General features: G+C 38.4%; 1 protein-coding gene across 2 annotated transcripts in view; it reads left to right on the forward strand.

Moving 5' to 3' along the window:
* Positions 1-9,836: 9,836 nt before the first annotated feature.
* The window catches only part of mtss1lb (MTSS I-BAR domain containing 2b), a 79,281-nt gene continuing 63,817 nt past the window's right edge, over positions 9,837-25,300 (forward strand). Inside the window, exons 1-3 of one of the 2 annotated variants that reach the window (XM_053676560.1) lie at positions 9,837-10,339; positions 22,346-22,407; positions 22,511-22,584. In XM_053676560.1, coding sequence (XP_053532535.1) covers positions 10,256-10,339; positions 22,346-22,407; positions 22,511-22,584 — 220 coding nt within the window. In that variant the 5' untranslated portion in view covers positions 9,837-10,255. The remainder of the gene's footprint in view (positions 10,340-22,345; positions 22,408-22,510; positions 22,585-25,300) is intronic. The other variant, XM_017459323.3, reaches the window with a different exon arrangement.

The raw sequence follows: 25,300 nt of genomic DNA on the forward strand, positions 1-25,300 counted from the left end.
AAGGAACTTATGACCAAATTTTATATTTATGACAAAATTTTATATATATATATATATATATATATATATATATATATATATATATATATATATATATATATATATATATACACACACACACACACACACACACACACACACACACACACACACACTGTAAACCCCTGATTTCCCTGTGAATGTACAGCACATCTAATAGAAAACATCAGTCATATGAATTGCATGCTACATGCCATCTGCAATTCCACTGTGAAGAGGATGTGTTAAATCACTGATAGCTCCAAGGCTAATGACCTCTACCCCAACATCTCAGTGCTTAAGCACACACTCTGGTTTCCTGTGTTCTGTTTCCCTTTTGAGATGACCCTGATGAGGGTTCTGGAATTTCACAACAGGTTGAAGGTCAAATGCTACACATGAACTGTGTAGTGCTTGAGGGCAGGTGCTTCCTATAATTTTACGAGCAGGTTGCGCAAGGTTTGATATCATTTTAAGGAAAGTTGTCTATCGTTAGTGTCATCCAGCCACATCACATTCAAATTATAAAACATTTCGTTTTTGCTAAGTTACCCAAAATACTATTCTCTTGCATAAAGTTTAAAGTGCTTACTCACTTTAAGGCAGTTTTCGGAATAATTTATGAAAGCCCTGAGGCACAATGATAAGAAGTTCAGCTTGAAAAACTTTGAGTTCATGCACTTATGAGAGTAGAAGTGCTGTGTATAGATAGAAGACCGAGTCTAAATTTAGCTTTGTTTCTTAGAGCTGTTCAAATGTTTTGACCCCATTTACACCTGGCTATTACATGTGTCTTGTATCTGGATTTTATCCTGATACAATTTTAATCACATGAAAGATGCGAGTATTGTATGCTCATATGGAAGTTACCAGTCCAGTGTTTTTCATTATTAGTTGTTTCATAAACAAAATGACATACAGTACCCTCCACTAATATTGTCACCCTTGGTAAATCTGAGCAAAGATGGCTGTGAAAAATTGTCTTTACTGTTTAAACTTTTGATCTTTTGTTTAAAAAAAAACAAAAAATACTCTGTTCTCATGGATATCAAACAATTGCAAACACAGCACAGGTTTATCAAAAAATCTTTGTCATATATATGTATATATATATATATATATATATATATATATATATATATATATATATATATATATATATATATATATATATATATATATATAACAAAGATTCTTTTTAATAAACTTGTGCTGTGTTTGCAATTGTTTGATACAATTGTGTTTAAAGTGTTTAAACTTTACAAGGTTGTACAGTAAAGTTAAATATAGCACAAAAAATGTGTGTGTGTATATATATATATATATATATATATATATATATATATATATATATATATATATATACATACACATTTTTTTGTGCTATATTTAATTTAGCTTATGTTTTTAAAGTCAACACCTTCAGCATTCTCTGTCTATGTGGAGTTTCGCAGGTTCCTGTGTCTGCATGGATTTCCTCCAGGTTCTCTGCTTTCTTCCCACCTCCCAAACACATGCTGGTAAGTGGATTGGTTACTCTGAATTGCACCAGGTATGAATATGTATATGCATGTGTGTGTGTGAATGTGTGGCACAGAGTGTATTCCCACCATTTGCCCAGTGTTTCCAGGATTTCCTCCATATCCACTACGACCCTGACCAGGATAAAGCACTTACTAAAGATGAGCATATGAACTTCGGCATTCACATGTTTGGGGGAGTGGGTTTGTTTGTCAAATGTAGCTTAGAGAGACAGCTACATTTATGCTTGCATAACATGACTAAAGTGGGTTTATGTCCACCTTTGGATGTGGTTTGAGGGATTAAATTGGTAATGCTGACTCAACAAGACAGATGAAACAAAAGTATAGGTGGGGTCTATGGGTCATAGATTTACTTATTTATTTGAGTTGGAAAATTAGGACAGTTTAATGAAAACGTTCCCATACAAGCCCTGTTATTAGCTGTTTACATAACTGTAAAATGTACACAAAGCACAAAAATGCTTTGGATAAAAGCGTCTGCTAAATGAATAAATGTAAATGTAAATGTGGCTTATTAGCATGCAGAACTTACATCATCATGGACATAATTATATTTAAACTAAAATATGGAAGAAAAAAAATCACAATTCCTCATGTAGTCATTTGATTGAAGTAGTCATTTCACTGAAAAAAAGCTATTTTTTCTAACAACAGCAGTAATGGTAGTCTCACCCAAGATATTTCCTATAGATATCTGCCTCAAAATTCATCCACAACTATCACAATCATTTACCAGTGTGGTACACTGTTCATTTCCACATTGTCTGATGTACTGAAACCCATAATAATGAACTAAACATCATTATGCATCATATGCTGAATGCTGTATTGCTACGGGGGAAGCAATTCTGGACCAAAATCACTTTTTTTTTTCATTCTTTTTGCTATCATTCTGCCAACCAGGTAGAATTGTGCCAGAAAGCTGGAAATTCTGCAGGTTATACGATCGTTTCTTTAATGGGATATATAATGGTTTATTCCTGATAATGTATGAAATAATTAATTACAACACAAGATGCAGTTTAAAGCAAAGTCACAAAGATTTGTTCTTGTATTTACAAAAACTATACTGGGTAAGCTAGACTCTTTTTTTCCAGCTATGTAGTCTTATAGCTTTAGTGAAAAGTTAAAAAAACAACAACAATAAAAACATGTCAGCACTAAACATGTCTTTACTGATAACTCAAGAATTATAGGATAATTTTGCGAATTGCACTTTTTCATCAATTAAAGTAAAAATGGATAGTTTTTTATTTATTTATTTTACTATCAAATTTCAAATAGATGCTGTACATTGAGCTCCAGTATTGGAAGGTATTATAGGACAAGCTAGATTTTAAACATTATTAGACAGTGTCGTAAAGCAATCAGTAATTTTTGTTGGCTGGGAAGGCGAATAAGAAAAAGGAGCTCTTATTCAGATTCCTTTTAAATGTTGCAAAACAAGAACAGTTTACATAATGCAGCTTTGTTTATGGTAGTGAAAGGCCATGATCCTCCATGCTCCAGTGTATTACCACAACACAGTACCAGCACACAGGCAGTATTAAGGCAACACTGATCAGCACCATATTTATTAATTTCAAGGTAAAGTTAAAAATAAGACAATAAAAATAAATCCTTTATGATAAAGGCTGTTGTAGCATTTTCTCTATTCTACAGCAGCATGGTAGCAGAAGGCATGATTGGCTTTTTTCTTAGCTGGTTTTCAGCAGTGCTCTTCTTCTGCCAACAGCCTTTCTCGAAGCCTGTGGGAGAATCCAGTCATGAGTGTGAGAAGCGTAGTCTTGTGGTGTCTAGCACAGAGTGCTGCAGGGGAGAAGAGACACCGAGAGGGAAAGTGTTGAATGACTCACTCTGACCCAGTTTGAAGAGCTAGATGGGTAAGCTGGTGTAAAGCTGAAATGTGACCATAAAAACAGGTTCTCTCTTCCATCTTTCAGTTTAGGAGAGCCAAGGATGCTTCATTAAATATACTGTACATTATTTAAATAAATACCTGATTTGTTAATTTACTACCACAGACACATCTCTTTTAAAGGAAAACTAAACTCTGAAACACACTGAAGTATTTGTGACATGCTTTGCGAGTCTGGTTCTAATCTGTTGGATGGTGCCATTCTGATAACACAGGAGGGACATTACTATTGTAGTTGCAATGGTGTTTAATACAGGAAAACATATTTAACAATCACAAATATAACATTTACTTAACATAGTCCATTGCACTGATGGTAGTATTAGCAAGAAAGCTGAAGCGTAAAGCAAGCATAAGGATCTGCGAGACTTTGACAAGGGCCAAAGTGTGATGGCTAGATGACTGGGTCAGAGCGTCTCCAAAAAGTGGCAGGTCTTGTGGGGTGTTCCCGGTATTCAGTGGTTACTACCTACCAAAAGTGGTCCAAGAAGCACAACCGGTGAACCAGCAACAGAGTCATGAAGTCTAAGGCTCATTGATGCGTATGGGGAGCCAAGGCTAGCACATCTGGTCCGATCCCACAGAAAAACTACTGTAGCACAAATTGCTGAAAAAGTTAATGCTGGCTATGACAGAAAGGTGTCAGAACACACAGTGCATTGCAGCTTGCTGTGGATGGGGCCATGTAGCCACAGACCGGTCAGAGTGCCCATACTGACCCCTGTCCACCTCCAAAAGAGCCTAAAATGGGTATGTAAGCTTCAGAATTGGACCATGGACCATTAGAAAAATGTGGCCTGGTCTAATAAATCACATTTTCTTTTACATCATGTGGATGGCCGGGTGCATGTGCGTCATTTACCTGGGGAAGAGATGGCACCAGGGTGGGAAGAAGGCAAATCGGTAGAGGAAGTGTGATGCTGTGGGCAATGATCTGCTGGGAAACCTTTGGTTCTGGCATTTATGTAGATGTTACTTTGACACGTACCACCTACCTAAACATTGTTGCAGACCAAGTACACCACTTCATTGCAGCGGTATTCCCTAATGGCAGTGGCCTCTTTCAGCAAGATAATCTTATTATTATCTTATTACCTGCCACACTGCAAATATTGTTCAGGAACGGTTTGAGGAACATGACAAAGAGTCCAAGGTGTTAACTTGGCCTCCAAATTCCCCAGATTTGACTATATTCATAAGATGTGTATATATATATATATATATATATATATATATTTTTTTTTTTTTTTTTTTGCAGTGTAGGCCAACATGTTGATGAAAGAAGTTCCAAAGAAAAAGTTCGAAAATTTCATTCCGAAATAAATCTTGGACACCACTGAAGATGAGATGTTAATTATAAAGATGAGTGATATACAACAACATTAAGCTTTCATTATAATTAAGTTTCAATAAACAGGTTTCTGTTCTTTTCTCAGTACAGTGGATAATGTCAAAACGTCTGTGGAAATTACGTATAATTAGAGAGTGCTAAAGAGAGATTAAGTTAAAAATCGCTGAACACTTATTTAAATAGGTATAGAAATGTATCTATTCTGTAGTGGGTAAATTTCATCTGTCTTTATGAATCTTTATACATTGTTTTACTTATATATGTGAGTGATTCTAAACTTCTTTCACTCCAGTCTTGTCTACAGTCATGTTCATGCAAGTGAATAAGGATACAACTGGAAAACTTTTTGCTTATATTGGCCTCTTGCATGCCTAGAGGCCAAAAATTGCCTATCACTGAAATGGAAGCAATCACTTCCTCTAACTCTATAAAGCTGTCATTTACATCATGTTTTATGTGTTACTATAACCTTACCATATGTAGCACATGTCTATTTTGAAGCAAACCTCTCTCAGGCTCTGTAATAGTACCCTTTTTTTTAATGGCTCCTAATTTAGGAAAAAACTAATCCCAACACAAGTAGGAATAGAAATAAAACGGAACACTGAAATGCCCTGCAGTCGCACTCAAGAGCCAGTTAGTGGCTTGTGGTTACACATAAAGACCCTGTTCCCTGGAGTGAAAGCTAATATTAGCACTACACAACCCCTGGGGTGATGGTGAGCTTGGTGTGGATGTGATTGCTATTTTTCATAACCAGACATCTGAGAATGTGCTCTTGGTGGCATGTCTGAGATAACTTAACTGTTCCCAAAATGATGCAGAGGTTTGCTTTGGCTGTATGTAGTTCAAAATATTTTCCATAAATATTTGACACATTTAATCATTTTGTTATTTCATTCTTCCACAGTAATGGCATGGGCCCAGGATTGCAGTTTGGCAATACTCTTCGCCTGACCTTTGGATTTAATCTCATACAATTACACAATATATTTGGAATTTAGATTTGACTGAAGTTTTTGTGTAACAGTTTGAAACAAAACAAGAGAATATAGATATACACAGGTGAGACTGAGAGAGGGAGATTTGCTTTATTCTGCTTACTTCCAGCTTTTAATGTTCTTTGCAAAAAAACAAACAAACAAAAAACATATTGATATTTCCTGTAAATATCTGATTTTGTGATTTGTGGAAAATGTTTCCCAGCACTGACTGATTTAATGGTTGCTGCTATAAAATTTATAAACCTGTCTCTGACTGATGGGATGCCACTGCCCAAGGTCAATAACTGAAATCCAGTCCCAGTAAGACCCACCTACACATATATGCACAGAGGATATAGTAGTGTAACATATAGAGAGTCACATGGCTTTAGATGCAGTTGTGAGTCTGAATGTCAGTGATGACTCTTGATCTGCTGCTTGGGCTCATTGAACCTGAGAGCTTTTGAAGAGGAAGTAACTTACATCAAATGTGTGTGAAGCTAACAAGTAACAGATGTTTATAGCTACAGATGTTTATAGCTACAGTGTTTCTGACACTCTATGACAAATTAAGTCAATAAAAAATGAGGTTGCATCTAAAACAGTGTAAGATGTAAGTCATGTAAGATGCCTGTTAAGTTTAAAAGGTGGAACTGTATATTGGAATTGATTCTGTCAATTCGAATGTATTTGAATTAAATTGTACTTTTTTTTTTTATACACAGACCTATTTGATTAAACTGGTAGTGATAAGCTTTTTACACCTGACAGTAACATTAGGCTAAGATTATCTATTGATCCAGTGCAAAAGTAAATAAGCAATCTTTGGACCACAAACATGTCTCTGTTTATTTAGTTTTGATAATTTTTTTTTTGGTGATTTCAGTGGGTATAGGAAAATGGCCACTGACATGGTGATGTATTGCCTCCCTGAAGATTATTTTCAGTTTATACTATCACTTCCAACAGTGCCATGTCCTACTATCCTAATACTGTGAAATCTTTTACTTTAATTGCAAAATCTTTAATTTCATTGTCCATGTTCTTTCCCCATCTCTCTCTCTCTCTCTCTCTCTCTCTCTCTCTCTCTCTCTCTCTCTCTCTCTCTCTCTCTCTCTCACTCTCTCTTTCAATGGACCCAGTGTGCCCCAAGTGTGATTTTCTGTTGTCTCTTAGCCAAGGAAACTGCATTAGAATGTGGACCATATGTTATAAGTTTAAACTACTTTGTCCTGTCCAGGACCCTTTGTCCTTCTTGTCCATCTGCTGCACATGGAACAAAGGTAAAGAGAAGACACAAAGATGAGGCAGGAGGTATCAGGACAACATGAAAACAATAGAACTCCTCTAAGAGAAAAAAGTGGATGAGATGAGATGCAGGATAAAAGTACCTCAGAGTGAAATGGTTTTATTTAACCTAACCTAATCTAACCTGACCTGACCTAACCTAACATAACATAGGAAAAGGCCAATAACTAAGTAACTAAATGTCATGGCCACTAATTGTCTAAGTTGAGCCCACAATTTAATACGTTGTGAGAACTTCATATACGGCCTCCAGTTAATTATTTGCAGGGAATGGGCATGGAAGTCTATTCACGTTGAGATTCACTCATGTCCTTAAAATATGAATTCATGGTCACAAGAAACTTAAACTGTGGTCTCAATATATTAAGTCAAGGCAAGATGAAAGATGAGATTAAAATGTACAATTCAAGGACTGGATGGATAGGGCTGGCGGTTTGAGTGGCAGGTCTAGACATGCTGGATGGGCTCTGTGGAGACTATCAAGACTGATGCTTTGATGCTGATGCCAGCACTTTCCGTTAAGCTGAGTAATGCAAGTCCTAGCAGGTGGACCCCCCAGAGAGTAAGTGAGAGAGTTAAAATGTGACTAAAAGATGATGCATCATACTCTAACTATCCTGTGTTTCCTGGATTCCTGTCACTGTAGTGCCTTTGCAGAGTTCAACTGTCTCCCTATCTTTACCCTTTCACCGCAACTTTTATTTATTAAGGAAACTGTGACATTACATTATATTACATTACATTACATTATTAATTCTCTTTAGGTTAGTATTTAAAGACTTAGGAGATAGATAATGTATAAACCCTTTGATGTAAACTAGCTCATTGTATACAGTGTACACAAATGAAACAGGTCTATCATGGAAATTTCTGATTAAAAGATATTTTCATTCATCCCCTGTGGCTAGGTAGTCAACAGTCAGTCTGAGATAAAGTTCCTGTAGCCTATATGCTATTTTTATTAAAGCTGCCCTAATTATGCAGAGATCCTTCATTCAGGATAGGTAAAAATATCCTCACTCTCTGAACTCACCTGCTTCATGAGTTACAGATCCTCATCAGACTTTATTGTCATGTTAAATGCAAGAACAGTTTCTCTATGCATGTTCAGGTTTGGGGAGGAATGGAATACATGTAACGGCGTCACGGAATGAGGCTACAAAAAACTGGTAACTGTCATCCGTTACAGTTACATCAAAAAGAAAATAATCAGATTACAGGTACATTTAGTAAAAAATGTGAATACTATCAGGACAAAAAAAAAATTAAAACCAGAGAAATTAATCTTGTGACATAACACAATATAGACAGCTGCTTGATTATAATTCTGGTTCTCTCTTGCCAGTCGTGGCTCACATGAGCAACCTCCTGGTGCAGGCGCAATTAAATTTTGCGCAACGTTAATTTGGTAGAAATTAACACAAATTGTTCTCTGAAATGCTTTTGTTAGGGTGACCATGCGTCCTTTTTTTCACAGTCATGTCTTTTATGGACCTTAAAAATGCGTCTATATTTGAGAAAATGTTGGATTTGGCTTTAGTTTAATTATGATGTGTTTATGGTCTAATACTGCAACATGTGTGTGCATGTTTGTATTGCTTTAACCCCTGTCTGTAATTCCCGCCTTCTCGCATATCAATTGGTTGAAGCCTATGTATATATGTATGTATGTATCTTCTTGGGGCACTTATATAGCGCTTTTATCCAAAGTGCTTTACACTATGTCCCATTCACCCATTCACACACACACACCAATGGTGAGCTAACTTGCCATCGGGAGCAACTTGGGGTTCAGTGTCTTGCCCAAGGACACTTTGGTATGTGGAGTCATGTGGGCCGGGAATTGAACCGCCAACCCTACGATTAGTGGACAACCCGCTCCATCACCGTTCTACCACCTGAGCCACAGCCACCCCATGTTTGTATGTATCTATGCATATATCTATGTATCTGTCTATCTATGTATCTAGTAGTAGTTAAGATGTTCGACTTCTGACCAGAAGGTTGTGAGTTCAAATCCTAGTACAACCAAGCTGCCACTGCTGGGCTCCTGAGCAAGGCCCCTAACCCTCAACTGCTCAGTTGAATAAAAGAGATAAATGTAAGTTGCTCTGGATAAAGGCATCTACCAAATGCTGTAAATAGAATGTATTTATCCACCTATCTACCCTAAAATTAGGTGTAAAATATAATGTAAAGATCTAAGTCGACGGAAATGCCCAACAAAGACAGAAGTGTGTGTGGGTGCATGTCGGATCTATACTGAGTATGCATGTCTTCATATGTGAATACGTGTGCATGATTGTTTATTTATTTACTTATTTATCAAAGTGTTTTAGTTTGAGATTAGGCCTAGACGTATATGTATGCTATTAAACGTCAGTGAAAATGCCCCACAAAGATACAATTACATGTGTACCCGTGAGCCTGCGTGCCTGTGTGCGTCAGTGCGTGAATGCGCGTGCATCTTTTATTGATTTATTTACAAAAACTAATTAAGTGTCTTAGATTCGGTATAGGTGCAGCTGTACATTATTACACAAGTCAATGTAAATGCCCCACATAGATAGAATTACACGGGTACGCGTATGTGTTTGTGCGGGACTGACAATGCATGTCAGTGCGTGAATGCGCGTGCATGTCTCTCTTCCCTCTCCTCCTCCTCTCTTCCACGTGACCTCCTCCTTCCATTCCCATAGCTCGGATTACCGCCTGGCTCAGCGCAGCGGCAGCAGTAGCGCGCGCTCCCGCCGCAGCGTCCGACTCACGCGCTCTATCCGCGCTCTCTGCTCCGGTGTCGCTCAGTCACTCCATCAGTCCGGCTCGGTTGGAGAAGATGAGTGTGATTCCTGCACTGCCATCTGCGAGCTTCACCTCCTCGCGCAGGGAAAAGAGGAAGTGAATCTCTCTTTTCTCTTTAAATCGGGGAAGCAGACGACGCTCAGCACTCATTCAATCTTATTCGCTCTGTCTTTTTGTTGTTGTTGTTGTTATCCCTTCTCTCTCTGCGCATTTTCCCATCCCGTCTTTCGTTTGGGGGGGAAACCGCACTGTTATCCCAAACGGAAGGGAATACCTGGGGCATCGTTTTCGTGTCAGGCTCAGTCTTTCTTTTCCCTTTTCCTCTCTAATCATGGAAAACATAAATGTGGAGACGGTGGAGAAGGAGTGCGGCGCGCTCGGTGGACTCTTCCAGGCGATTGTCAATGACATGAAGGTGGGTTACATCCTGTAGCTACGTCGGTGATTAATATGCAGCATCCCGTGCATTCGTGTGTGTGTGTGTGTGTGTGTGTGTGTGTGTTTTTTCGTGCATCGCTTGCAGATCTGCATCAGATTCCAGTACCGCATATATCATGCACATTCGTGCACTGCGCGGGTGCGTCGGCGCATGTTGCAGTTTTGATAAAATCATTTGATATATGGTGAGCTACATTGGTGAGATCCTTGATTTTGGTTGATGTGGGTTTGATGGTGACTATTGTAACATACCTTAAAGGAACAACATTCCTCTACTGTAGGCTAATTGAAACAACAACAAAAAGAGGAAGCATTGAATTCCCCAAAACCATTGAAACATCTGCTGCTGAATAAGCATATACAACCTCACCATTCTGTGCCATCCAATCATGGTTGGTGCTCTTGCCTTCTGCACTTCAGAAAAGGTACCTGACATCTTGATTGATGAATCTTGATTGAGTTAATGTATCTAGTGTCTATTTTAAAGACGCACAATGGAACAGATACATGGCAGTTGGAAAGATAGAAAGCTTAGGGCTGTGGGTTTCTCCTGGATATGGTCTGTCCTTCCATTTTTGGGTGCTCGAGACAATGAGCTGAAAGGGGATATTGACTTAGAGGCTGTAGTACACCAGATCTACCAAGGTTCTGAGTATCCATGTTTTCTCCTCCAAATAGGAATGCTGCATCTTTCTATTTCATGCCCACTTTCTCTATTCCCATTGGTTTTACGTTTTGACTTTGTACACACACTGATCTTATTCATCATGCTGGATACCGTAAGTTGCATGCCACCTATGCACCACTGGATTGCAAAAATATGGGTTTAAACATGACTCACCACATTCTGTCGTATGTTGGAATAGGTTTGTTGTACTAAGTCACTGGGGTCAGTGTTTGCACTGAAGCACAAATGAGGCCACAATGAGGCACATATGTGTTTTCATTACGATGACCTTTGTGCCAGGTCCAGGTATTGGTATTGGTTTGGCCTTCTGCATATTGCAGATGAATGGTACAGTAGTTAAATTTGTGATCTTAGATCATAGCAAAATGATAGATACTATAAACAATGAATAGATGTTTAAGATATTTCAGACATAGACCCTGATCTTCTAATCTTCTAATTCTTCATTCAGCATGCTCTCATTTTTAAATTTGATCATTCATTGGCAGATATATTCACTCTGGTAAAGCTTGGTGACATTTCAAAGCTCTTTGAAACCCATGTGGAGAATTTTTTACGATTATAAAATCAGATGAACTCATAGAATGCTGCTTGTTCATTGTGGTGGCGCTTGTTCTTTATATGAATGCTGGGATTGCTTCAGAACCACAGGGAAGTTATTAAATGCCTTTCCGGATGCTACAGTTTCGCTATGATTCCACAGAACATTGAGTAATCAGCCATCTGGTTTCTGTGGATGTGCAGACTTCAGCACTAGTGATTCCTTTGTTGTATGAATGAAATCCATGCTCTGTATGCATGCATAGTTTGTCTGGTTTGCTCTTGGATTGTGTAGCTTCGTGCCCGCGTTCCTTTGTTGCTGGGGGATGGCACCCTGAGGGCATGACTGCGCTCTCCTTATATGCATCTGACAGCCAGCATGCTGTCTGGATGGCCTTTGTTCTGGTGGACGAATACAGTAGGAACCCCATCAAAATATTGAGCTGTGGCCTAAATCCATTGTATGTCAAATTTCCTTTGAAAGAGTGCATTTGAATGGCTGGAGATGAACAAGTATTGACTATAAATAAAATGGGCATATTATAAGATTTATTCTTTGCGAGAACATGAACTCCTTTAGACCAGATGTGTCGATTTATATGGATGACCTTGTGTGCATATTTGAATGTGTTGGCCTTCAGATGCTCTTTTTTAAAGGATGGACTGTAACAACAGCATATTGATTATGAGCTTGAATTATTGGTTGGAAAAATCAGATTTTATTGCAGGATGGAAGAACCTCAAGTCTCAGTGTTTAATCCAACATTTGAGAAGCAAGGGGGCGTATTCTGACCACCCGGGCTAGAGGTGAATGATGCAAGCGCTCATGTGTTTGCCAGCTGGACATGCTATATATCACTCCTGTTTACATTTACAGGCCTCCTGCTGAGATGTGCACACCAGCGTATAGAGAAGAATCACTCAACACATACATGTACACACACAAAGGCAGCTCAGCTATGTATGAGCTGACTCGAAGGTTAGCCCTCAGTCTGCACAGGACTCATCTGAAATGTAACTTCATCATCCATTTAACTTGCCATATTCACTAAGAAGGATCAACACCAATGGCAAATGAAACAATGGCTTTAATTGGTTCTAATGTAATCTGAGCTTACTGAGTGCACAGTATCCACACAAGCAGTGCTATTTGCAGGGCTGAAGAACGTGTGAACAAGAGCATGTGTTCCCCTTCTCAGTTCCACCCAGTTTTTTCCCAACCTGACAATCCTAGTGAGACTACTCATGGACTTCCACTTATTTATTTAGTGTGTAGGGCTGCTGTATCATTCGAGCATGTGTTTCATTGGCCCTTCTAAAGGCTTATTAAAGATGAATTGTCCCGCCTTGAAAGGAGTTGTTTTGGAAGCGAGCCAGCTTGGTTAAGGCGTTGTTGGACCTGTCAAACTCATTTTGTCTCTTCCGTCTGCTGACTCTTGGGAAACCTCATGAAGAGTGATCATTCTGTGTAGTAGTAGATGAAATATGCCTGCTTTTGAACTCATTCCAAGGGTTGTAGTATTCAATGAAAATACAGTTTTCTATCAGTGACAGTGAGGTGTGGTGATGTTCTTCACGCTTTTGTGGAAGTTTAAGTTTGGAAGAAAAAAGACATGGAGTTCCTTGAGGACATTTCTCCTTCAACCCATTGCCATTGTAAATGCTACATCTTTACATGTATTAAATTTTTCACCAGGTTTTAGCTGCAACAAGTCAGGATTTATTATGATATTCAATGTAAAGAATTGTGCAGATAGTTCAACTACTTCTGTGTTCTATTTGAGAGGACGTTGTCTAGGTAGAGAGAATTTGGGCAGGATTAGCGCTCAGGTCTGTCCCTGTTGGAGTAAAGGTTATGAGCAGGTTGCATGTATTCTTCTTGTTGAACACATGACGTTTTCTATAAGTGAAAATAATGCACTGACTCTTCAAGAACAACCTTGCGATAACATCGTTGAACTTTGGAAAACTTTGGGATAAAGTGCTAGGCACAATTTGGTCATTTTTACAGCTTGATTACTAGGTATAAATGGCAGCATTTAATTTAGTTGTCATTTAGCGTTGATTTGATTAGCTTTCTCAATTCTACTGGCATCATTTATACTTTAATTTTTCATTTGATACATTGTGTGTAAATACAAGCTGATAGCTCATTTTAGCATCTAGCAGCTGAGTTCTACCGCTTTACTTTACAGAACTTGACCAGTATACTATGTTCGTCTTAGTTTTGTCAATGTTTCCATGTATTTCCCTGCCACAGCTTTGGCTATGAATAAGGAGTTCCAGATGGAATATGAATGTTCAGCTATCATTGTTGTCATCTCTGTAGACCATAAATTCCTGCCCGCAATGTCACTGTGACCCAACTGTGATCACTTTACCCAATGACTTGACAATGCTTATGACTCTATTTCTAAAAAAAAAAAAAAAATGTTTTGTTGTGAGGCACTAGGATACATGTATTCATTGGGTCATTTATTAATGGGACGTCTGTCAATCTCTCAATGCTTATTCATTGACCAGTAACTAGCACTAAGGATGGACTCATTCAAACAGAAACAAATGAAAGAAGTTGGCCATTTAGGATTAAAGAAATGAAAGAGAGAGGGAGAGAGAGAGAGAGAGAGAGAGAGAGAGAAAGGGAGAACAGCAGTTTTCCATGGTCAGTGGTTTCCATAATTCAGTACAACATGGTCCCCGGCTGCAGTGCTAAATGTAGGAGCTAGAGATCATTTGCTTCTCTCCATCATTCACTTATTCGTTCATGGAAGTGAGTAAGATGTACAGATTAAGACAAGCTGCTGTTTTTGTCCTCAGCCCGGAAAAGACCAAAGCCAATCAGCTTGACTTTAAAGTAGTAGCTCAGCTCATAAGATGTCTCCTGGAATCCACCAACCTATCAATGTCTCTCCCTCAGACGAGTCATGTGTGCTTCTATTTTCCACTTTCATTTGTGTAAGAGGTGGGGGAGGGGAGTGTTGGAAAGGGAACACAAAAACGTTCCTCGAAATATATCTTCAGCTGTGTGACATCTGCAGTGTGAGGTTCAGCAGACATCTTTATCAAACTTACTGCTTTTATATTGTGGGCCTTGATGCTTTGTCAAACTTATGATATTTTGACAAAAATATGATTTTTTCTGTCACCTCTGTTTATGTATACATCCTGAACCATATCCAGTTTACATCCATTCCCTTGCCAAAATGCACTAGGCTGAAAACAACAACTTTTTACCATAAGCATCACCATGATTTAACATGTTCCTCACCATATAAGAGATGATATTGTACAAGTAGAGTTTCTTCCAAATATGTTAAGATTTCATTAAAACATGACACGAGTCATAACAATGAGATGAAAAGATGCCATACTGCTGCTCTGGCAAGCACCACATTACCTTTGACTACCTACATCTTGCATGAAGTGTGGTTATGGCTGCGAAGTAAGCAGTGGTGAAGTGAAGAGTTGAAATCTTTGAAAATGGAAAGTGGGTGTGAGATTTTGAATGAATAGGGAAACATTTCACTTTTTGTGCGTCCGTTTACATACATGACTGTCCCATCACAGCGTTTCTCTGGGCTATTGCTCTGTGTAATCATGTTGTGTCAGCCTTGTGATGGCTTGTGGCAGAAGCCAGCTACTGCACTCAGGCACAGCTATTAGGAGTCAGCCTATCGTCACATAGCAGCAAAAATTAAAACGAAAATTTGATGTCAATATATTCCATATATTGGATATGTTTCGGATTTAGAATCTCATTTATTTGTGGAATATATCAGATTTGAAAAAATTACATTCGTGCTTTGCAACAATACCCGATATGTCTGAAGTGAGAAAAAAAATGAATTGGTTGGTGAGAAAGCAGTAATGAATAATGAATTGGAAAAAAAAGATGAATAAATTAATGTATTATGTCAAATATTTCAATGGGGCTAACGATTTATCAGATCCGTTGCCACAAGGCATCTACATTATCATTGGTTTTCATTTAGTGTGGCGAAATCTCCCTTGTTCATAAATTATGCAGCAAAGTCTTCTTTTCATCTGACAACAACTTACTGCTGTCTGCTAATGTAAACTGAGGGCTGATTTGCCAAACACAGTGTTTAAGAAACCTAATGCACAGTGGGAGCCCTGTTATCAACATCACTGATATACTGTTCCAGGTCATGTGTGTAAAGACTATAGCTTCTGTTTGTGGACTTACAAACACTGATTTATCATGGTGTTTCTCTTGAGAACTGGGAAACAAGGAATTTAGCAACAAAGCTCATTTTATTTCTTTCACTTGTGCTGCTCTTTGAGTGTCTGAAATGGTTCTGGAGCAATGGAATCATGCTAATATAGTTTCACTCATGTTTCCCTGAATTGCCCTGAAATCAATAGGAAAGAAGAGAGAAATTAAGCTGCGTAGTGAGCTATTCATTTCTGTAGCAGAAATGAAAATGAGTCATTTGAGCACTGACAGAATTTGTCTTTTAAACTCCCAGGCAATGGCTGCTCAATAGCTTTTCATTAGTGGAGAAATATGTGTAGAGAGACTCTTTGTTTGAGAAGATAAGCAATTGTAGAGCCCTTTCAGAGGTTATAGACATATATGGGCGAATGAAGCTAGAGACGGGTGTGCAGTGATTTATACAGCAAGAACATAAGAAACTTTTATTCATAGCAAAAAAAAAAAAAAAAAAGCTTATTTTATTTAGATGTGATATTCTGGAAAATGGAGAATGATATACTGCACTCTACAAAAGTCCTCGGTAGAGAGTAGAGTAGACTGTACAAGCTTGAAATAACACCACACATTTATAGAATATGGTGTATAACATGCAACACCAATTACAAAAAAGTTGGGACGCTGTGTAAAATGTAAATAAATGTGAAGAAAAACGGAATACAATGATTTGCAAATCTCATAAACCCATGTTATTCACAATACATAGTAGAACATAGTAAACATGTCAAATGTTTAAACTGAGTAAATGTACCATTTAAAGGAAAAAATAAGGTAATTTTGAATTTGATGGCTACAATACATCTAAAAAAAAAAGTTGGGACAGGGGCAACAAAAGGCTGGAAAAGTAAGTGTTACTAAAAAGAAACAGCTGGAGGAAGATTTTGTAACTAATTACATTAATTGGCAACAGGTCAGTAACATGATTGGGTATAAAAAGGGTATCTTAGATAGGGAGAGTCTCTCAGAAATAAAGATAGGATGTAATCTGGATGGAAGCATATGATGCTCTAAAACCTTTCAGCATTGATGATGCCTTTCCAGATGTGCAAGCTGTCCCTTCCATAGGCACTAATGCACGCCCATACCATCTGAGATGCAGGATTTTGAACTGAGCGCTGATAAAAAGCCAGATGGTACTCTCCTCCTTAGTCCTCTTTAGTTTAGAGGATGCGGCATCCGTGGTTCCCAAAAAGAATTTCAAATTTTTATTTGTCTGTCCACAGAACAGTTTTCCACTTTTCCAATTTTAAATGAGATTTGGCTCAGAGAGGACTGGATTGTTTCTGGATCATTTACTCATATGGCTTCTTCTTTGCATGATAGCGCTTTAACCAGCATTTGTGGATTGCATTGCAAACTGTGTTTACAGACAATGTTCTGGAGGTGTTTCTGAGCCCATGCAGTGATGTCCATTATAGAATCATGCCTGATTTTAATGCAGTGCAGCCTGAGGGCCCGAAGATAATGGGCATGAAATATTGATTTTCACCCTTGTCTGTTGTGCACAGAGATTTCTCCAGATTCTCGGAATCTTTTGATAATATTATATGCTGTAGATTATGAGATATTCATAGTCTAGCAATTGTATGTTGAGGAACATTATTCTGAAATTGTTCCACAAATTGTAGACACAGTTTTTCACAGATTGGTGAACATCTGCCCATTTTTTATTTCTGAAAGACTCTGGCTCTCTTAGATACTCTTTTTATACACAGTCATGTTACTCACCTGTTGCCAATTAACCTCCAGCTGTTTCTTTCTAGTACTTTTCCAGCCTTTTGTTGCCCCTGTCCGAACGTTTTTGAGACGTGTGGCGGCCATCAAATTCACAATTACCTTATTTTTTTCTTAAAATGCTACATTTACTCAGATTAAACATTTGACATGTTTGTAATGTTCTATTGTGAATAACTAATGGGTTTATGAGATTTGCAAATCATTGGATTCTGTTTTTATTTATATTTATTTAAATTTTGCACAGTGTCCCAACCTTTTTTTGGAATTGGGTTTGTATAATGTAATGGCAGATGGTGAATTTAACAACAAAAAAGTTTTTAAAAGTTCTTTAGATAAATAAGGAATTCTAGCTTCCTAAAGGGGGTCTACTTGGCATCCTTTCTGAAAGGAAAATCCTCAGTAATAATTACAAGAATTCCTTGTTTCTTCTACATTCAAACTAGCACTCTTAAATTCTCTTCACTTTGTCCCCCCTGGTGGAACCCAGCAATGTTGAACCCTACAACAACGAGTTTCCCTTTCAGAAAGGGTTCCAATTATAGCCAGCTTAAGAAAAGTGGAAATCATTTGAAGAACTCTCCAGGAAGTATGTTTATGCATACTCTTAAACAAAGTTCCTTATTGGCTTTCTGGTACTCCTGAAATTTGAATGTGAATAATTCTCTGATTACTAGCTCAGAACTATCTACCATATTCTTTGGTTTGTCTTTTTGGGTAAACCCTTAACGTTATATATAGAACTCAAAAACAGAGGTTTGTTTTCATTTCACAAAATGGTCCAAAATTGGGCTGCAACAACTAATCGATATAATTGATAATTAAAATAATTGACACCAAATTTCATTATCAATTAGTTGGTTCAGTGACATCACTTCACAATGATGAGAAACACATTTCTATGATTAAATCACATCTGAAAAACAGCGGAGGTCACAGAGTGAGCTGCTGCAGGAAAAGTGCATGATCCAGGTCGTCCTAAAGCATGAGAATGTTCTATATTAAGCATTTCAAACAAACTTGTAAGTGTATTAACATGGCTTGTTCAGTCAGATGCTGCGACAGATGCTTGTGCTGTTTAATTTGCTCCGGTGCAGAAATTACATTTTTACCTTTATATCCTTATCTGTAATTGTTACAAATTCATGCCAGTATTTCCAATTTATATAAAGGCTCATCCTGACAGTGTGTCAGTCTCCATTAAACTTCACTGAATACGTGCGAGTCCACGCATGCTCTTCAATCAAACCTCAGCTCAGATTAGGACTGCTTATATTTTTTGTTACGCCATGTTTATTCCCTTTAGTATAGTAAAATCTCTTCCACTTTGTCTTTCTACAAAAATTTGCAGCAACACACCCTTCAAGACCATTTCCTGAAGACATCTCCATTAAGATGGGTCTTGTACTGCATTTCAGACACGAAAGGTTTCTTTAAATTTCTCATTGGAAAATTTGGAATATTTCATGCTGACAATGTCCTTGTTGATATAAAACTATGATTACAAGTAGGGCAGTGTGGATAGTTTAGCCACATTCCTTCAAGGACCTTCTGATTTCATCTGTGGATTTAGTGCATCACAATATTTATTTATTTTTTATGTAGTCCTTTTTGTATGCATTGATATTTAGTTCAGTCTGGAAACCTTTTGCCACCTATTAAAGCCAAAAAATAGAACTGCAAAGAACTAATTTCATGAAAGCATCCTTTATTTATGCTGCTGTCCTGTGCTTGAGCAATACAGACATTGATTATGCAGCAAATTGTCTGTGAACATCTAGAAAAACAGTATGGATTGCTGTGTGTCCCTACATTTTGCCATTTAATTTAGAGTCATTAAAATTTTTCTCTTTGTGTATACAAAATCTTCATGCCAAGCAACTTAAAAGAGATGCTTTTGTCTTATCCTTTGCCTGTGTTTTATCATTTGTTACCCTTCTGGCTGTCTTTGTCCTGATAAAAATGCACTCGTAATACCATTTTTTCCTGCCTGTTTAAGCTAAAGATAAAATAGCCCACTTCTTTTATTTCCATGTACAGCCGAGCATCTTTTTCTGCAGAGAGTGTGTGACTCATTCTTTTACTTTTTATTCTATTCTTTTTTACCAATAGTTTGTAGCATGTTTGGCAAACCAGGAAAGAAATAAGGAGAACACAAAGATGATGATGGGATATAGCAAGAATGAAAATGAGCTTGGCTTGCGGGATTGCTCAGCTCTGAGATTAGCTCGGTGAATATGCTAATGAGGTATGAATGAGGATCTGAACATAGAGGGAGTGGACCATATCCTCTTATCTCTTCCTCACAAACCCTCTTCAGTATGATGGACCTCAGGCCTTAACACCAGAATAGAGCACTTCAAACAGTCTGGGTGTGTGTTTAGGGTTCCACTGGGAATATCACTCTCTGGATTCAGAGTGAAATGTCTGACATCAAACGCGTCAGTGAGATGGCAGATCAAACGAGATGACTCCAGTTTCGTGGCATTACCATGGACTGTGTTCTCTTTTCAGTTCTGCACGAGTTTACTGCTTCTTTATTCTCATCTTTTTCCTATTTTGTGTTTTCTTGTGTCAGATGTTTTATTTTTAATGCAGAGCATACATATTACTTGTCCTTTTTGGCCATACCTGTCTGTCTATTGTTTTTTTTTTTTTTTTTTTTTTTTACAATCTTTTCATTCTCTCCTTTCCTGTTTCATCTATTTTTTGTCTGTTGTTGATCTCCAATTCATATATATATATATATATATATATATATATATATATATATATATATATATATATAGTTTCAGTGTTTGTATCAAAATAATTTCCACTGAGCTGGCTATTGCTTTCCTCCTTCTCTCTCTCTCTCTCTCTCTCTCTCTCTCTCTCTCTCTCTCTCTCTCTCTCTCTGTTTATTTTTATTACCTTTCTTTTTAATGTCATGTTTTGTTTTCGCATTTTCCTGATATTTTATCCCTTTTTCGCTCCAACTGTCTGTCCGCATGTCTGTGCTCTACTATTTGGACAGGATAAAGTTTATCCTGACATGCCTGTTAAGTCATGCTGCTGAAGGACAATTGAAGTAATTATAATAGATTCAGACAGGATAAATCATATTGTGTCATCACAATGTATACACATTTAATATGAATGCAAACTCACTGTTTTGACCTTTATTATAACTGCCTGTTTTAATACTTGTGTTTCTGTGTTTCTTATTTATTAGTCTTATTATGACTGTGATTATGGATTATCCTAATTTGTTGCAGGCGTCCTGTGTATTGACCCCCACAATAGACATCAACATTATGGCAGACTATACCTGTCAAACCTTGTAGGCTATCTGTGGAGCATTGCTAGGAACTCACTAATGGACCTAAAACCCTCAGAAGTGTCTCTTCTGACAAATCGTTTTGACTGTGATCTGTATTTTACGTAGACCAATATATGTCCTGTGTTTTAAATTTGGCCAGTAGCATGCTTGGTTTTGGTTTGACTTCACAAGGAGATTACAGAAGTGGAGAGACAAAAAAAGTGTCAAAGCTGTTTCCCAAAGGATATAACAGATTCTTTACCAAGAATATTAATTAATTTTAATTCAGATGGGATATATATCACTTGGAGTTATTTCTATAGGTTCTTTTATAGTAGCTAAAATTCAGACCCCACCTCATGTAAAACGAATCTAGTCCATATAGGGCTTAAATCACTACTATCTCTTGCTTTCTTTGTCTACCACCGTTTCATTCTTTTTTATTCCCCAGTCTTATTTACATTCATACAATCTTGCTTCATTTTGGTGTTTCTCTCCTGTCCTTATATGTCAGAACCTATGTTTTTATTCCAAAATGAGTCCTATTGACCATTTTATTCTTATCGCACCCATTTTTGTTTTTCCCCTTTGTCTGTCATTCTTTCATCATATATCAGAAATCATTATAGAAATTGCTATTTCCTGCCCTCTTTGTTTTCCTGTCCCTCTCTTTCTCCCTGTCTACCCCCATAAAGTATTAAAGGCACAGGGGTATGATGTCGTGCTGACGCAGGAGGGGGTACAGTCGTGTTGGGTTGGTGAGGTGAGGTGGAGGAGAACACCGTTTTAGGGGGTTTGGGGTGGTGTTAGTGAATTCTGACCTCCAGCTGTGTTCCCGAGTGAGGTTAATTTCACCCATCAGCACACTCACTGCGTCACTAACAAAGAATGACCTGATCAAACACACCTCCTCATCTCAGGTACACACAGCAAGAGATTAGGCTGGATAGTGTACATTCCATATTGCAATAAGTTGTAATTGTACTTGGAATTGTGGACAGTAATTAATTCAAGATGGTAATCAGTAGTGTGTTCCTCTGATTGTGATCTGAATTTAATACTGTGCTTTGTAATGGCTGGGACATACTGAGGTGCCATTGTCCTTAATAACACGTCACAGGGAGCACTGTGCCCTCTCTGTTTCCGTGGTAACAAGGCAGATCCTTATCATGGGACTCTTCTTCCTGCAGGCCAAATCACACCCCAACAAACACTTTTACACACCGCACACAGGATGTGTAAATCACACAACACATGACTAAACTTGCCTCTCTGATCTACACCTAATGGAGCTGTGTGTTTGAAATGCTATGCATTCACATGAACACAAATGTCACAGCTGTAACCCTCTGACCCCTGTTTTACTAAAAGTGTTACGAGATACAATAGATCGCGGATAGAGTCCCCATTCAAAGATTACAATGCTATCAGAATTCTTGTAAACACAGATCTGCTTAGCCTAACGTGGACCTTTGTTCTGTTGCAGTGTTCATATCCGGTCTGGGAGGACTTCAGTGCCAAGGCTACCAAGCTGCATGCCCAGCTCCGGTGAGTGCCATCTATACCTGTCATTACAGAACAAGCCTTATTATTGCAGGCTGAGGAAAGATATTGTCATTATATCATGCACTTTCTTTGTCTCCTTTCTTAGAACCACTGTGCTTGCAGCAGTGGCATTTCTGGATGCCTTTCAAAAGGTGGCAGACATGGCAACCAACACACGAGGTAGGACTGTGTGTATGTGTGTGTGGAGTGGTGTGTGTATGTAAAAGAGAGTAGTTTTAGACTTGCTGGAAAGCAGAGAATTCGGCTTTTTCCAGAATTAGGCATTTTAGAAAGATCAGTCTATAGTCTTTGTGGCATATCCAGGTTCCTGTGGAGGGCCAAGGTACACCAAGCTTTTTACGACTAATTCTTTTTGTTTTCTTTCTGTCAGCAACTTGCTTTTACAATTATATAATCATTCAATTTGATTCTTATAGCATAGAGTCTCATCATAGGCATACAGCTGTTACAAATGCACATAGGACCACATTCACTGAAAAGCACATAGGCAGTATCATTTGTGATTGCAATATTTTAAGTCAAGAGTTTTTAGTCTGTAATTATGCCATGTCTCTTCCAAATACCAAGCACATAAGCATTAAATCTTGACATTAGCCAGCTCTTTCATTCAAAAAACAAAAAACTTGTGCTTCTCTTGTTTGTCCCTTCATGCAATTTGTACTTTGATTTGACAGTATTTGCTAAGTCTATTTGCAGTATTTGTAGTTTCTGAGAAAATGAGTTACTGTGAAAATAATCCACCTGGTTCATGCTTACTATAGTAACAGTTTTTATTTCATGTGTGGCTTCTCAATCACTGCTGATGACGTTCCCTTTCTAAGGGAACTCAATGTTGCATGAGCTTCCCGCTGTGATAAGTGCCCTCATGCGTGACCCTCATCTGAAGCTTGTGTAAAATCATGCCTATGAAATCTGCCATGATCAGGTGACGTAGCAATTAAGCGCGTTGCGTGATATAAAACGGCACTTGTAAATCACACCTTATTACCTTCAGCGAGACTGCATATCGGTCATTTGTGTGAACCTGTCATTTCTTTTTTTTTTTTTTTATTAAAAAAAGAGAAAAATCTCTTCACTTTTCTGTCCCTTTATAAAAGACAAAAAAGAGAAAAGTATGAGTGAGAGTGACATGCCTGGCTCCCGTTTCATCACGGGGGGAGACGGACACACTTTCTGTATGAAGTGTCTGGGAGTGGAGCATGCAACAAGGCCCTCGAGAGGGCTGACTGTGTGCATTGTGAGCACTTTACAATCAGGCAGCTCCGCTCGCGGCTCGCTCTCTTCTGGGCCGAAGGGAATTAGGTTTCAGAGCCTTGCGGATCTCGGCCCGACGCTGCCGAGGCAGCCAGATGGCTCAGGTCCTGGGGATATCGTGTGGATATGGAAGAGGAGCTGGAGACGAGCACTGCTCTATCTCTGGCTCTGTCTTCTGGGTGTGGCTGTCTGCCAGATTTTGGACCCGTGTAGCCACTCCTCCCTCCGTTATGGAAAGCCAAAACACTGTCTCTGACTCCGAGGAGCCAGAAGGGGAAGCCATTGACCGAAAACGGAGTGCAGCTCTCAAGCATATAAAGAGCTGCTTGAAGTGATTACTAGGACAGTAGAAAAACTTAATCTAGACTGGCCCAGGGTTGAGGAAGCGGCTCGTATTAGGCTGGACGAGCGCTTTCTCCCCAGTGAATATAACTCTTCCTCACACCACAGAAAACTCCCCTTTTTTTCCAGAAATGCATGATAAAAATAGTGGTCCTCGGGCTTGGGTCTTTTTTAAAAGGCCGTACCCTCGGTATGATGGAGTGGGTATTCTTGTTCCCATAGTGTTATGCTAAACTCAACGTCGAAGTTACCTTTGAAAGGGAACGTCTGGGTTACTCATGTAACCATGTTCCCTGAGAAGGGAACAAGACATAGTGTAGCTTTGTCATACCAGAGCAGGCCTGTGAATTGTGTCTTCGCTTCAGATTCTAGAGGCTGATGGCGCGGTTCACAGGTGCCATATTTATATCACGCGACGCGCTTAATTGCCACAACACCTGATCATGGCAGGCCTATAAATAGGCATGATTTTACACAAGCTTCAGATGCTGGTTGCACGTGAGAGGTGCTTCCCATAGTGTTATGCTAAACGCAACGTCTTGTTTCCTTCTCAGGTAACAGGGTTACATGCGTAACCCAGACGTTTTCCCTTGAGAAAGTTTTCTTGGCCTTAATAAATGTATTCATTGATTAAAAAGTGCGGTTTATTTTTGAATCAGTGAGCTGTAGATGAAGTAGAATTTTGACACTCAGTGACAAAAAAGGCTGAAAAATTGAAATAACTATAATGAACAAGAACAATACTTTTACTCAAAGCTGGAGACAGAGAGAGCAAGAGATTGTAGGTTATTTTTGGTTGCGCCAGTCATTGTTATGAAATGGAGCTGTGATCCTTTAGGGAAACTGGTTGATGAGAAAACTGGTGTTAAAGAAAACATTAAAAACCACAAAACCACTTATGACCTTATATAATATAATAATATATATATATAATAATCTGCCTTCTTTCATTTGGTCTCTCATTTGTTTTTTCTGTCATCTTATTTTAATCTGCCTGAGGTTATGAATATATATCCTGTCTCACTGAATGTGTGTATATGAGGCTGAGGAAGTGTGTTAGGGAAATGCAGACGGGCCTGGAGTTTTTAACGAGGTGACAGGCTTTAGAGCTTATCCTGTGTTGACTCTTAAAACTGTGAGGGGCTTGTCTGACCTCTCCTGCAGACCAAGACTGCATATGGAGAATGCTGAGAAGTAAGAAGAAAGAATATGGAAGCAAATGCTCATTAAACAGTCAGGGGTGGAGGAAGGCAGAGCATCACAGTGCTCATGGCCTGTG

This window comes from Ictalurus punctatus, chromosome 27, assembly GCF_001660625.3.
Source record: "Ictalurus punctatus breed USDA103 chromosome 27, Coco_2.0, whole genome shotgun sequence".
NCBI classification, from domain to species: domain Eukaryota; kingdom Metazoa; phylum Chordata; class Actinopteri; order Siluriformes; family Ictaluridae; genus Ictalurus; species Ictalurus punctatus.